Here is a 15,388-nt window from a genome sequence, read left to right on the forward strand (position 1 = left end):
GATTCAAGCCAGTGACTGGCTTGACCTTGAAGGAGCTGAGGGTGGTGACCACCAACAGGGAGCTCTAGCGTGGGCTGGTCGATGAGGTCACAAAGAGTCAGAAGCGACAGAACAAATATAAACAATAACATGAACCTTGGATTAAGATCGCAGGAGACTAGGATCTCTGCTCAGCCACGAAAACCTACTTGGGCAAGTCTAAGTTTAAGGGAAATGAAATGGCAAATCTCTTCTAAATAAATGCCAAGAAAACTCTTGGAGTGGATCATCTGAAGTCAGAGACAAGTTGATGACATATAATAAAACAACAGCAACAGCCACAACTATCTGTTCAACCGTAAGATCAAGCACACTATGGTAAGTCAGGCCCACTGAAGGAAAAAAGTAGGCATGAAGCCAGTCAACCAATCACTAACTCTGGCTAGAAAGCCTAGCAACAGCGATGTTCCCTTTTCTAAGAAATATATGAAGTCCATTTCTGATAATGAAGGCGGCTCCTGCAGCTGGCCTCCTGTGATCAACCTGATAGGAATATCAGACTGTTTTCAGACCTACAGGAAAGCTATGCTGCCTCCAACTATAAGACCTTAAAAGAGGTCATTTGAGATAATTTGGGGGGATCAAGGCACTCAAACACTGTTAAATTGAAAAAAAAATGTCTGAGTGTGCCAATGTCAGCTGGGATGCTCTATGACTGCATGACCATATGAGCACGGACCTCTCTCATCTAACCTCTATCTAATACTGTCTGCACCAATGATTTTTCCAAAGGGTGGGTTTAACCAGAAGAGCATCTTTGAGTCAGTAGTATTGAATAGTTCTACAGCAGTCCTTGGTTATAAAGCAGTCATTTCTAGTGCAATAACTTCTAGTGCTGGAATAACAGAAAGATCCAGTCATCTTGCTGCACAACCAAAATATCCAGCCCATCCATTTGGGCGGCAGCTGAAACTGAGTACTTTCAAGATGGATTAGAAACCATTGAAAGGCATCAAGATGTATTTCCACAATATACACCACTCCTATTTTCTTGGCCAACAGGAAGAGCAATATACGGGTAGAAGTGAGCAGCCTAGTTCTGTCAGAAAGCATCACCTATTGCAAGACTCTCCCTTTGCCACAGGGATCTGGAATGAAAGTTCAAGCAGAACAGGTATTTTGTGTTGAGCGCACATCTGCCTCCTACCATGAAACCCTCTCAGTCCACAAATATTTGCACTTGCAAGGCATTACTAGAAGCTGAACAGCATCCGTATTTTTGTGGGCGGCATAGGATAAAAAATTCAGAGGCTTTCGCCCCTTTTAAGTTGTCATATCAGAAAGAGGCAGAGACAAAAGATGTGTGTCTTAGGGATGACTCAGTACCAAATAATCTGATGCTTTCTAAGTTATTTCTAAGTGGCTGTGCTGGCTGGAAGAACTCTGGGAATTAAAGCCCCAAAATGTACCTTTCCAAACTCTTCATGCAGTCACAGAAAATTGGAGTAACACTAATGCCATCAATACAGTTGTGCTTCATTGATGTTCAAGTACAGTGGTGGCTCATCTGCCTATCAGCATCCAAAGATTTAGTCATTTTTCACAGAACAGAATGTACAAATATTAACTATGTCTCTACAGATCAGTGGTTCCCAACCTGTGGGCCACAGTCTACTCGTGGCCTGCAAGACCTAAAATAAGGTCCGTGGCTATAGATTATTAAATATGGTTTTCTGCGGAAGAGCAGATGATGACTACTGAATGGCATATGTTCTGTATCAGAAACTAGATCTGATGTAGTCTATCCAATGCAATTTTCTGAATCAGCACCCCAAATAACCAAACCGAATCTAAAGTTGATCAAAAACTGATTCGTAATCCTTTTGGTACTAATGTTGGAAAGTGGTCCCTGGTCAAAAAAGGTTGGGAATCACTGCTATAGATACATATGTATTTGCAAACATATATTTGGGTCCAAGCAGAGTTTAGGTGACTTGCATTTACACTGCAATAAATCTACGGGCACCCACACCGAAACGATGAGGAATTATACAAAGAAGTAAGGAGCTGAATCCCAAGTCTGTTTATTGCAGAGAAATCTAATCACTTAAACATCTGTGAATCACCCATAACCAAGGGCACCACAATTATACTTTATTTACACTCCAGTGGTTAGATTTGCAAGACTTTTTAAAATACAGATGAATTGGCACTTCTAAAAATGACTTAATAAGTTTCTCATGAAGTTATGCTAAATTATGTTATATTAAGTAATAGAACAAATGATCCCATGAAGCTATGTCAATATTTACATTTTAAACACAGAAAGAACAGAGAAAGGTGGGGTGTTTCGGTCAAAAAAGAAAGGCAAATATATATTTTAATGTACAGTATCTGTTTAAAAAGGAAGATTGGGAATTCTTTGCTTCTGAGCAGTCAAAAAAGGAAGCTAAAATCCACACCAATATTATCTTCTAATACATTCTGAACAATTTTTAGGGAATTCATTTAATATTGCCCAAATGCTTCAATTTATCCTTCTCCCTCTCAAATCCCACCAGATAAATACTGCAAATTCTGACATCCAGAAGAGAAGCTCCAATGGATTAATGCATAAGAATTGTAAGAACAGGGCCTTGCTTTCAACTGTTATCTGTTCTTAAACTGTTTTTGAAATAAAGCCAAACCAGATGTAGTCATCAAGGCTTTTAAAGAACAACAAAATGCTATTTTATTTGTTGTTTTATGTAACCGTTCTCTATTTGTTTATTGCTTTTTGTTTGCTGTTGTTTCAGGATGACTTATTTTATTAGACGCCTAGTTTATCCAAAGGAGCGATACAAATACCAACAATAAAGCAAATCCGTGAAGACAACAATCTTTTGTCCTCTTACATGGGAGTTGGTCCAGCCTAAGACAGTGAAATTTACTTTGGAATAAGCTTGCATAAGATCAGTCTACATATATATATACATTCCTGTGGTGACATGGTGCAAAGTAACTATTTGTGTAACACAATTGCCATTCCCTACAATGAGCACAATATGCACTCAATAGTATTTCCAGTTTTAACAAGAAAACGAAAAGGGAGATGTCAGTGCATACAGCCTGAATCTGTAGACAGCACACAATGCAATGGAAGAGACAATAGAGACTTGGGTCAGAATTGTGCAAAACCTTCATTGCATTTAAAGCGAACACTATGCAAAGGATGCATTGGAGTGGGTAAAAGGGTTTCCAATACACCCACAATGCACCCAGTCACTCGTACACCCTATTTCTACTCTTTACAAATAATAAAAATGTATGTGTCTGTGTGGCTGAGGTGTCCACTTACACAAACAAGCTCCTGCCTCCACAAACAGATATAGCTCAAGAGACACCAAAGGCCCTCCCTCTAATGACACTGCAGGTTATAGTGAGTGCCATGGACATGTACAAGACCCAAGTCAGTGTCCTCCACAAACACCATATTGCCCACTACCCAAGTGAAGGCTTTCATATGGGGACAATTTAATCCTAGATTTTCTGTTTCCTCCACCACAGACATCCCAGTGTTTCTGACTTTCAGCTGGTGTGGATTTGCATGACCCCGTCCACTGCCTATCCCATAGCCCTTCCCTATTATTTTCTATAGCACACAGCAAACACAGGAATTGATCAGTAACTGAACATACTAGAGAAGTTTGGGGAGAATTCACCATTCTTTATAGGAGTTGTAGGTGCTGTGATGTATAATTCATCTGCAATCCAAGAGCACTCTGAACTCCACCAATGATGGACCTGGACTTAACTTGGCACACAGAACCCTCATGACCAACAAAAAAATTGAGAATTTGGAGGGATTTATAGGAGTTGTAGTTCACTTACATCCAGAGTGCACTATGAACCCATACAATGATGGATCTGGACCAAACTTAGCACACATACCTGATATGTTCAAATGTGAATACTGGTGGGTTTTGAATGGAATTGACCTGGACATTTTGGAGTTGTAGGTACTGGGATTTATAGTTCACATGCAATCAAGGAGCACTCTGAACTCCACCAAAGATGGAATTGGACCAAACTTGGCACACAGAGCCCCCATGACCAGCAAAAAATACTGAAAGACTGGGGAAAATTCACCTTGATTTGGGGGAGTTGTAGTTCACCTACATCCAGAGAGCACTGTGAACCCAAACACTGGTGAATCTGGACCAAACTTGGCACACATACCTGAAATGCTGAAATTTGATTACTGGAGGGGTTTGGGGAGAACTTTCTTCCTGGGAGTTGTAGTTCACCCACAACCAGAAAAACTGTGATTTCCACCAATCATGGACCTGGTCCAAACTTAGCAAACAGAACCCCCATGACTAATTCAACCTACTGGAGGGGATTGAGGGGACTGACTTGCCATAATGGAAGTTGTAGTTTACCCTACAGCCAGAGAACACACTGAACTCCACCGATGTTGCATCTGGAGCAACCTTGCCCAACATAACAAACTTTAAATACTGAGTTTTTCAGAGTTAACCTGGCATGATGTGAGTTGTAGTTCACCTACAACCTTATGCAATTTTTAAAAATGACTTTTTCAAATAACCCAGGCAATGCTGGGTACTCAAGCCAGTCACACGATAAAATGAAAAACTGCCAGCAGTCCAGCCAACACAGCTGAACAATTCCATAGCACCAAGTGGGAGTATATGATGACTTCATGAAAGACCAATGCTCTCACTCTGCAGAACCTAAAAGAAAGGACAACAGGCTCATAGGACAAAAAACCAGATGATATCCTTTCTCCAGAATTACTTTTTGAATATATGAATTAATATTTTGCCCCATCTCTCTTCCTGCAACACATCACAAGCCAGGTCAGAGCATTCATTCCAGTGCAAAAACCATCTTCCCACCCTGCATTACTTTCATTGGGATGTCTGTTTATTGGGCAGCCATTTGCTTTCTTAAAGATGTAGCTGAACTGGGGCAGAAGAATATCAGGCTTGGCAATAAAGTTCCATTACTTCAACCACTGCCTGCCAAAATAATAGTTTTATACCCTTTTCACCAAGGGTCATGAAAAATTTCTACAAGAGGGTTTTCTTTCACATGAAATGTAGATCTCACCTTCCATTTTGACTCAAAGCTATTTCAAATTACTCAGAATTATGCCCTGAATATCCACGACAGTGTGCCTGGAAATAAATAAGAATGAGGTCTGCATGTATCAGCAGACATGGACAAGTCTTTTAGTTTCCATTACTGCAGATATATTCTCAGAAAAAGGACAATAGAGTGATGTCAGACATTGCCCTCAGCAACTGATTCATAAGAATGGGAAGACTTTATTTTTATCGGTGCAATAATGCTCCTCCTGCTGCCAATATTTTTTTTTCTTTGAACACTCTTAAACTACACGACTTTACTCCTCTGTAAGCTTTTCCATGCAGCATGTATATCGACATAGATCCTTCTGCAGGATATCATACACGTCTGACAAATTCCCTAGAGCCTATGAAATAAGGGATACAGCAGAGTTCATCTTCCTGTCAAGCTATTCATTCCCTTGATGTTTTATGTCTCTCTATTACAGACCAATGTGACACCTACTGGGATTAGGGTATTTTCACATACTGGTACATTTCATTTGTCTGTAGCTCTTTTTCACAATCAGCTCATTTGTAGTCTTTCCTCCTCACTAGTATGTTCACAACTATCTCCAAATCCAAGCATGACCTCATGCATATCTGCTTGGAAACAAATCCCGGTGTGTGTTCAGCGCAGCTTCATTGTCAGGTAAATATGGAAGACTCTAAAAAGCCAAATTCTGCATTCTGAAACATTATATTTGCACGAGTATTCTCAATACTGAATTGCTTGTTCTGAAGGCAACATTTGCTGTTACGTGCCTTTCAAAACAATGTGTCACAAAAAGGATGCTAGCAGTCCTGGTTTTTGCAGGGAAGGGGAAGGGGGAGAAGAGGAGGAAGAAATAGGATGAAGAAGAACAAGAAGAGCAAGAGGAGAAGGAAAACAGCCAGAGAGAGAGGAAAGGGGGTACTGAAGAACATGCTATTTCCCCATCAACCCCAGAAAAGTTACATCTTTCCCAGATCTACTTTGCTTTCAGACCTTTAAAATGATATTCCTTTGGCACACAATCACTTTATATGGCTTGTTTTAACAAAATAGAAATATAGTCATGGGCCAAAATGCCATAGCTTCATACACCAAGCAACTATGGCCCTTCCACACAGCTGAATAAAATCACACATTATTAAATGGGATGTATGGCAGTGTGGACTCAGATATTCCAGTTTGTGAGTTATTCTGCCTTGATATTCTGGGTTATATGGCTGTGTGAAAGAGTTTCATCAACTCGGTCTCATCAAAGAAGAGATGTTTTTAAAAAAACTAAGCTGGCCCCCATGAATATTTTGCTCCTATTTTCCTGCATAATCTGGGCATGAAGCTGCACCTCCTGACCCTGCCTACTAATAGCCACCAGTGCACTTATCCCCAATTTGTTGTGTCCTTTCATGAACCCAGTTAGATTGTTGGCTTACACAACAGTCCATTTTAACTTCATTAACCTGATTATATGTTGGAAAAAACACCCGTTCTCATGCATGTGGTTGTCTTGATTTCCTGCTCATGCAATAATGCTTTGGCTATGGAAGAACCTCTGCGGCAGCCGTCCACCAGACTCTACTCCCACACAAGTCCTATTGAAACAATTAAGGGCTCTGTAGGAGTAGGACTTGATGAGGCACGGCTTTGGTGTACACAGTTAAAGAAGTGATTCACAGGCAAACAAACTATTAACGAGACAAAATGGCATCTGTTTAGAAAAAAGATAAAATCCAAGCCCAAGTCCAATCTATCATGAGTAAGCATGAAATGGGAAGCATATACAGTCAGCCCTCCACATTTGCTTGGATTGGGAACACAAGACCCCACAAAAGTGAGAAAAAATGCAAATAAAGAATTTGCTATGAATTTTACTAAGAAAACACCTTCCTATGAACTTCTAGGCCTTCTAACGTGACTCTGTTGGACTTCTCTTGGAAGTTGACTATAGAATTACACTCAAGGACCTAGAGCAGTGGTTCTTAATCTGTGAGGCACGGAGCAGCAGTGGGTCGTGAGGACGAAAATCTGGTCCGCAAGCCTCCTCTCTCTTTATTTTATTTCTGCTCCTTTTGCACCACCTGCCACTCCTACCCTGTTGCTGACCATGGCATATGTTCTGTATCAGAAAATAGAGCTGATTTGGTCTATCTAATGCTATTTTCTGAATCAACACCCCAAACTAAATCTAAAGTTGACCAAAAACTGATTTGTAATCCTTTTGGTACTAATGTTGGAGAGTGATCCCTGGTCAAAGTGTTCCCTGGTCAAAGTGGCCCCTGGTCAAAGAAAGGTTGGGAACCACTGGCCTACAGTCCAAGAGAGTAGTTTTCACAAGAAATCTGTACGTCCCCCAGCATGACCACAGGAAACTAAGCCACACTGGAGAACCTGGAGATTCCTAGAGAAAGCACTTTAATCAAATCTGTGAATAATTAAATCCAGAAAACCCAAGCCATCTAATGTGGGAGGATGATTGTACAATATTGATGGCAGTAAATCTGTATAACCTTTTGTGATGTGACTTTATATGCTTTTATGGTTTTAACCTGGATTGTTTTAATATTAATGTTGTTTAATACAGTTTTAATATTTGTATATTTTAAGTTGTATTGAAATGGTTTTAGTTGTGAGCTGCTAGTAGTCTCCATACGGAGATAAAAAAGTGGGATATATATAAAAAAAAACAACAACAACCTTGCTGTTGTTGTTGTTATTGTTTTGTGTCTTCAATTCATTTTTGACTTATAGTGATCCTTGGCAAAATTTGCTCAGAAGGGGGGGTGCCCTTGACTTTCCCTGAGACATAGAGAGCGTGAAGTACCCAAGGTCACCCAATAAGTTTCCATGGCTGAGTGGGATTCAAAACCTTGTCTCCATAGTCATATTCCACAGTCAACTACTACAACACGCTGGCTTTCCCACAAGCCCTAAAACATGCAGAGGTCATGCAGCAGAGTCTAGCTCTCTACACTTAAAATTAACATGTACATGTAGTACCCAAACAATAATTCTTGAAGGAAGGAACTTGATGTTCTTGCACCCATTGCCATTCAAGCAACAAAGAAAATTCCCAATCATCTACTTGGACAGCAGCAGCCTTTCCCAAACTAGTATCTTCCATATATTTTGGACCACCACTCGTGTGAATGGCAAAACATCTGGAACCCACCATGATGGAGAACGCTGTGCTACAAATTGGTTTTGAGGTTATTTGACTGATTCAGTTATTGTCAATAAAGAACTTGTGGAAACCTGGACTCAGTGGAACTCCTACAGCACAAATGACCACCAAGTGTAGTGTTTTATATGAAGTTCTCCAAGAGACTCCAAGACGTTAGTCCTATTCAGGATTTTTAGAGACTTTATATAGAAGCACAGAGAAGAAGCAGGTGGTTCTCTGCTACAATCACCCTCCCACAGCTACAAGGAAAATGGGGACAGAAGGAGAGCATAGCAAGTGCATATATATTTCCTGCCCCCTTTCCTCATATACAGAGGTTATGGATACAGTACTTTATTCCATCTTACTGTCTCTAACTAATCAGATCATGCAGATTATTCTACTGAAATAAACCTTATTGTTGTGACAAACCTATAATTGGTATGTTATAGAGATTTCAGGAATTATAGAGTTTTGGACTAAAAAATCATCATCATCTTCTTCTTCTTCTTCTTCTTCTTCTTCTTCTTCTTCTTCTTCGTATTATTTGGCTAAAGCTATAATTCCCAGAATCCTACAGTCAGTGTGATTCTGGGAGATTTAGTCCAAAAAAAATCTATATGTATTTGGATTTTGTATTTCTGCATGGAAGGGGTTGGCTGGCCTTTGTGACCTCTTCCATGATTTTATGAACATATGATGACAAGTGAAAGAAGAGCACTGCGTGCACCACATGGGGAACATAACACACAGTCCTTCATTACATTATCTAAAGGAGGCCAAGGCTGGACCAGATGTGATGGAGTGATCACGTCTGGCTATTTAGAGCTGTACAATTTTCATCTGAAGTGGTGGTATCTGTACATGTCTGTAGATTTACATTGTTGCTGTGTGTCTTCAAGTTCCATCTGACTCATGGTGCTCCTAAGTCAAAACCAATCATGAGGTTTTCCGAGGCTCTGGATATGTGACTCAACCAAGATCACCAAGTGGGAAAAGCTCTTTTTAAGAAAGTAAAAGAAGGTTGTCAAGGGAAGCCATGTCTCCAAGTCCTTTGACTTAACTTTGTATTCTATCAATTTAGGTACTTTTTGTTTGGACAGGTCTTTGGAATTTCACATTGGGTTTGTTGCCGAGTCTTTGACTAGTCAGGTACTGCTGGTTCACTTTATTCATGTGTTTTTAATTGCATTTTAAAATTCATTTTATGCCTTCTATTTGTTATCTAATTAGCAACCTCAAGTGCTATCTTGGCAAAAAGACAGGAATGTGTTAATTAAATTTACCAATTAATACATCTCTCCTAACCCAATTCACTTTTAATATCAGAAGCAGGATGGTAACTTAACACAGGAGTGCAAGATAGAGGACTAAAAAGGTTTCCTTTGCCCTCATCCATGTCCACGTCATGCTGAAAGACAAAGGGATTTTGGGAACAATATTCTTCACCTTCTAGTCTATGCAGGCATATTGACAGAGAATCAAACAAGACCAGGGCTGAGATAAATAGTGAATATATTGCAATTGCGATATATTATGCATAGTACAATACAAATAGCAAAAGAGAACCAGTTCATGTCTGTCCAGTTTACAGTTCTTTTTTGACATTTTGGAACAAGTACAGGTTTCCATGCTGGGAGTGTTATGATACTCAAAAATTGCCGTTAGTCTGTAATCAGTAAAAAGACAAGGAAAGGGAAAGAAACCAAGCAGTGTTGAAAATAATATTTTAAAAGGTATATAACTTCACAATCGATCCAGTGAAGACAACTCTTTCATAGCAGGCAAGCAAAATGGTGCCAAATGAAACATTTATCCCGAAGTAACACAGAAGCAAGGAAATAATAATTGTCCCAACTTCAGCCGTCCTCATCGTGAAAACCCCTTTGCTTAAACAAAATACAGCATGCACTTTAAAAATATATGATTCAAGCCATATTAGATATTCAGAAAGAAATACATGACGATGACAAAGGTTGACTGAATGGTTTATTCTCAGTTCAGCCTTCTTCACCTGCTTACACACTTCTGTTATCAAGCATTAAGACACATGCAAAGACACACACACACAAGTACAGTGAGATTTTCTTCTAAACAGAATTGTTTGGGTAATAAACTCAGCCTTGGCAGGTAATATAAACAACTCCAATACGACACGAGAATGATGTGGCTTCTGCCACTTCAGAATCTTCTTGCCAACAATGTATGTCTATAGACTATGTGCAAAATTTTACTTACAAAACACTGCATGGCACCAAAGGAATTGAGGCTGCAATTCTTTATTTACTCACTTAGGAATTTGTTTCAGGACATTTACAGGACTGATGCATGTCTGTTTGCATGCATAGAATTGGGCTGTTGGGTGTCAGAATTGGAATCACCGACACGCCTAAGTCTTCAGACTTTTCATTTTAACATATCCTCTTCCTCTGACATCGAATCATATCTTTCCTTTTATACCTGATTCCTTCCAATCTTAGCTTCTGTTCTTTCCGTCACAATCCCGAATCTACTTTATCCTGTTTACATTCCTATACATAATATTTAGATTAGGGTACTAATCCTGCATGCTCCCACCCCATTGAAGCATTTAAGTCAAAAGCCCAGGCAGAAGTAGCCTGAATTTTGGGGGGAACTGGCAAAAATTGACAAAATCTGTATGTTCTGTTTAGTGTGACAGGGCATTCGATTGGAATGGTATCCACACAAGAAACACACAATGACGTAGCTAATTCTGAAGGCATCACTTGGTTCTGATAAGACTGAGGCAGTGTTATTGAAGTGGTTTGGGAGTTAAGACCACGACTCTAGAGGTCAGAGTTCAAATCCTTGGTGGAAAGCCACTGGGTGAATTTGGAAAAATCATAATCTCTCTGGGTTGTTGTAGGTTTTTTCGGGCTATATGGCCATGTTCTGGAGGCATTCTCTCCTGACGTTTCACCTGCATCTATGGCAAGCATCCTCAGAGGTAGTGAGGTCTGAGGATGCTTGCCATAGATGCAGGGGAAACATCAGGAGAGAATGCCTCTAGAACATAGCCCGAAAAAACCTAAAACAACCCAGTGACTCTGGCCATGAAAGCCTTCGACAATACATAATCTCTCTGATTCAGAAGAAGCCATGCACGTCCTCTCTGAACAAATCTTGCACACATACAAACATGATAGGCTTTCCAAAAGTCAGAAGTGACTTGAAAGCACACAACAATTAACCTTAGTGCAATATTCCTTCCGCACACACATACATTTTATGATACAATTACTGACTGTCACACTCTCTGGGGTACATTTGGTTAAGGTGGTTCATCCCCGAATCATACAAATATACAAAAATTATTCTAGTGTTCTTTACTGCAGATCCTACTTCAGTAAAGATCACTAGAATAATTTTATTTTTGGGAAAAGATCATTATTAAAGTGAAATTATGAATGTGGTGTACTGGGTTACAAAATATGACTTGGATCCTACAGAATGCTGCAGTGTCCTGTTGTGCATGGCTCTATTTATGTTCTGCCAATCACTCCACTAGCCTAGAATCACAACTGCACAGTAGATATTAGACAAACAAAGGAAGGCAGGATTTTACCACTTGGCAACCCATTCCCATGCTGGTAATGTAGTTTTGAGTCTCTGTGGCACATCGACATTCAAGGTAATGTACCAAACAGATGGTTATAACAATGCTACAAAAAAAGCAACACAAGAAGCTCGCAGTCATTTCTGTTGGTAGTATTCAAATAAATATGACCAGATCCTGCATCTTAGATCTCTATGCTGTCTTGAATTTGAAATATTGTAACTGTGTTCCTAACATACTTACCTGGAAGGAAGCTCAAATGATTGCATTAAGGACTGATTCCTGAGTAAACATGCATAGAATCGGGGTCAAAATCAATTCAATGCCCCTAGAGGAAATTTGTCCTTATTTAGAAAAGCTTTCCATGAGAATGAATGATGAAAGTTACATAAAAAGGAGCATGGCACAGACAACCTGCAGAAGGCTAGGCATTACGTATCCAGTTAGCAAGCTGGCTCTGCTAGATTTAAAGAGCCAGTTCCCTCAATCGCACGTTGGAAACATCTATTAAAAGGCACAAGGCTGCAGATTATCAAGGGCCGAGGGGAAGTGAGACTGCAAAGGAAAAGGAAACCAACTTTCAGCAGATATGCCAAGTAAAACATCACCTATCGTGCCCAATGGGAGAATGAAGAACTTGGCTCGTTCTCTCCTTTATGGCCTCCCAAGCTCCCTTTTGGACTTCCTTGGGGCTGTACCTGTTAGCAGTGCCCGTACTGCTCCCTCCACTGCTATGCTTCCTTGCTCGGCTCAGCCGCTGCGGTGGCTTTGGGTCCTGCAGTCCAAGGGTCGGCATGGAAGGGAAGGTCGAGGCATAACCATGTTCGCATTCTGCAAAAATCATCAGCAAAGAGGAAGAGAGAGAAAGAAAATCAGTCAACAGGGATGCAAACTGGAAATCCCAAGGACAACCAGGCTTGGGGGATGCTCAAATAACCCTCAATGAGTTCTCTGGGTTTAAGACAACCACAAAAACAAAACAAGAACTCGTGGATTATGGACATATTGCTTTCAAAAGGGGTGTTTCCATAAAAAGATGTGTAGCTTAATATCAGTTGCCACAGAAGGACCCAGAACACTGGAAAGAGATTTCAACACACAGTGAGCCTCTCTCTACTAGGATCCCCAGTGGGACGCAATGGGTCAAACCCTTGTACTGGGAGGACTGGTCAACCGACAGGTTGGCGGTTCGAATCCGGGGAGCGGGGTAAGCTCCCATCTGTCGAGCTCTAGCTTCTCATGCATGGACATGAGAGAAGCCTCCCACAGGATGGTAAAACGTCAATCAACCAGGCATCCCCTGGGCAACGTCCTTGCAGATGGCCAATTCTCTCACACCAGAATGGGTCAAACCCTTGTACTGCCATGACTGGTCGACCGACAGGTTGGCGGTTTGAATCCGGGGAGTGGGGTAAGCTCCCGTCTGTCAAACTCTAGCTTCTCATGCAGGAACATGAGAGAAACTTCCCATAAGATGGTAAAATCGTCTCGGTGTTCCCTGGACAACATTCTTGCAGACAGCCAATTCTCTCACACCAGAAGCGACTTGAGGTTTCTCAGATTGCTTCTGACATGGAACAAAAAATCTCTCTAATGAATCCAAGGCCTTCCATCTTTGTTGACTAGCATTCTTAGCATCCAGATTCCACAGGTCTAAGAGGTCTGCTACATCTGGGATGCATCAAAGGAGGTGTGGAAGGTTGATCCGCCAATACAAGTACATCTCCACTGTAGAATAAATGCTGTTCGATGGCACTTTAATTCCCATGACTATGGAATCAGAGACATCAGAAGTCTTTGGTAGAGATGGCTAAAGACCTCCTAAAACTACAACCTCTAGGATTCCATAGTATTTCGCCACGGCAATTCGAGTGGTGCCAAGCTGCATTCGTTCTACAGTGTAGATGCACCCTTTGCGCCTCCTCGCACCCATGTTTTGTCCCCCACCAAACCTCTCCTTCCCATTAAGAACAATTCGCCCTCCCCGATTTCCATGAGGAGGGGTCCCTCCTGCCCCCAGTTACCTCTCTCTCTGCGCTCCAGGTACTCAGCGGCCTCCAGAAGGCGCTGGATGTTGATCATCTCCACCCGCTCCATAGCCCTGGAGGCGGATGGGTCTCCCTGCCACCCCAAAGAGCAGGAACAACCCTCCTCTTGGGCACTGGATGGGGCAGGAGCTTTGCCTCTCCCTTTCCTTGCCCTGCCACTGGCCTCTTCACAACAAGTCACCCTACCAGGGAAAGAGGAGGGGAGCAGGCAAGAAACTAGAGGTTGCCACTTTTACTGCTTCCTAGAAGTTCACCAGGGAAAGAGGTCTTGGAGAGGCACCACCATTCCCACTCCTGCAGAGCCTCAACTCCTTCCTTCCACCAGAGGCTGCCTCTAAAGGACTTGCTTCTGCCCTGCCCCCAGACCCCTTCCTCCTGATTTTCCCTCTTTAACTTGCCATTGATTTTCTTTGCCCCCCTTTTATACACCCCAAGTCCTGACCTATCTCCCTGATCTTGCCCCCCACCCTCTCTTTCCCACTAACCCTGCATTTTCCCCCCTCTTGCAGCCCTTTTCCTCTCCTGACCCTACACCTTTCCTCTCCACTTCAAGGCTAGACTGCTCTCCATGGTCCCAGGTCTTTCTCAATCTCTTTCTCTCTTGTTTTTGATCTCGGGATCTGGCCGCTTTCTTTCTTTTTGCCTCTCTCTCTCTCTTTCCCTCCGCCTCCTGCAGCAGCAGCAGCAGATCCTGTCGGTCCCTGCCTCTTTCACAGTTTGTTTACCTCTGCTTAGAAATCATGGGGAAGGGAGGGGAGGGGGAGGGACAGCCAGGCACACGAGACCCTGCCCCGGCGGCGCCTGGGAAATGGAGTTTTTGGAGAGCTCGGCGCGTGCGAGGAAGGGAGCAAAACAGCCGGCGTTGCATTCTGGGGAAAGTGGAGGGACTGGGACGGGATGGGGCTTGGCCGAGGGAAGGAGGAGGAGGAGGAGGCTGCTCAGGCATCAAGGCGCCTCTCCTCCATTGCTTCCCTTTATGAGCTCTCTCTCTCTCTCTCTCTCTCTCTCTCTCTCTCTCTCTCTCTCTCTCTCTCTCTCTGTGTATTGGCATTCCTACAATATACTGAGGAATGTGAGTGTATATATGCATACTTATATGCATGCATACGCATACTGCTTGACTGTGTGTGTACACAGTCTAATGCACACATATTATTATTATTATTACTACTACTACTACAGCAAAGGTGGGGTGCTTTGTAATAAGTTTTATTTTGCACACTTCTAAATATTGTTATGCACACATATTATTATTATGCACACCTATAATAATAATGATAATAATCAAAGGTTGGGGTGCTTTGTAATAAGTAACTTTTATTTTGCACACCTCTAATTACTATTATTATGCAAACCTCTAAATATGATTATGCACACATTATTATTATTATTATTATTATTATTATTATTTGATTTATCGTGTCATCAGCAACCATTGTATTACAATTCTAACAGAGCAAAACAAACACAGAGATTAAAAAGAAAAGGAAAAAGAAGAAAGAAAGA

The 15,388-nt window shown here is 41.5% G+C and overlaps 1 protein-coding gene across 3 annotated transcripts in view; it reads right to left on the reverse strand.

Annotated features, from left to right (window-relative positions):
- MXI1 (MAX interactor 1, dimerization protein) overlaps positions 1–15,388 on the reverse strand; it is a 117,481-nt gene that overhangs the window by 75,309 nt on the left and 26,784 nt on the right. For 2 of the 3 annotated variants that reach the window (XM_060768385.2, XM_060768384.2), the window contains exon 2: positions 12,533–12,665. In XM_060768385.2, coding sequence (XP_060624368.2) covers positions 12,533–12,665 — 133 coding nt within the window. Of the gene's footprint in view, positions 1–12,532; positions 12,666–13,858; positions 14,640–15,388 lie in introns of those variants that run through there. The other variant, XM_060768386.2, reaches the window with a different exon arrangement.

This window comes from Anolis sagrei, chromosome 3, assembly GCF_037176765.1.
Source record: "Anolis sagrei isolate rAnoSag1 chromosome 3, rAnoSag1.mat, whole genome shotgun sequence".
Taxonomy (NCBI): domain Eukaryota; kingdom Metazoa; phylum Chordata; class Lepidosauria; order Squamata; family Dactyloidae; genus Anolis; species Anolis sagrei.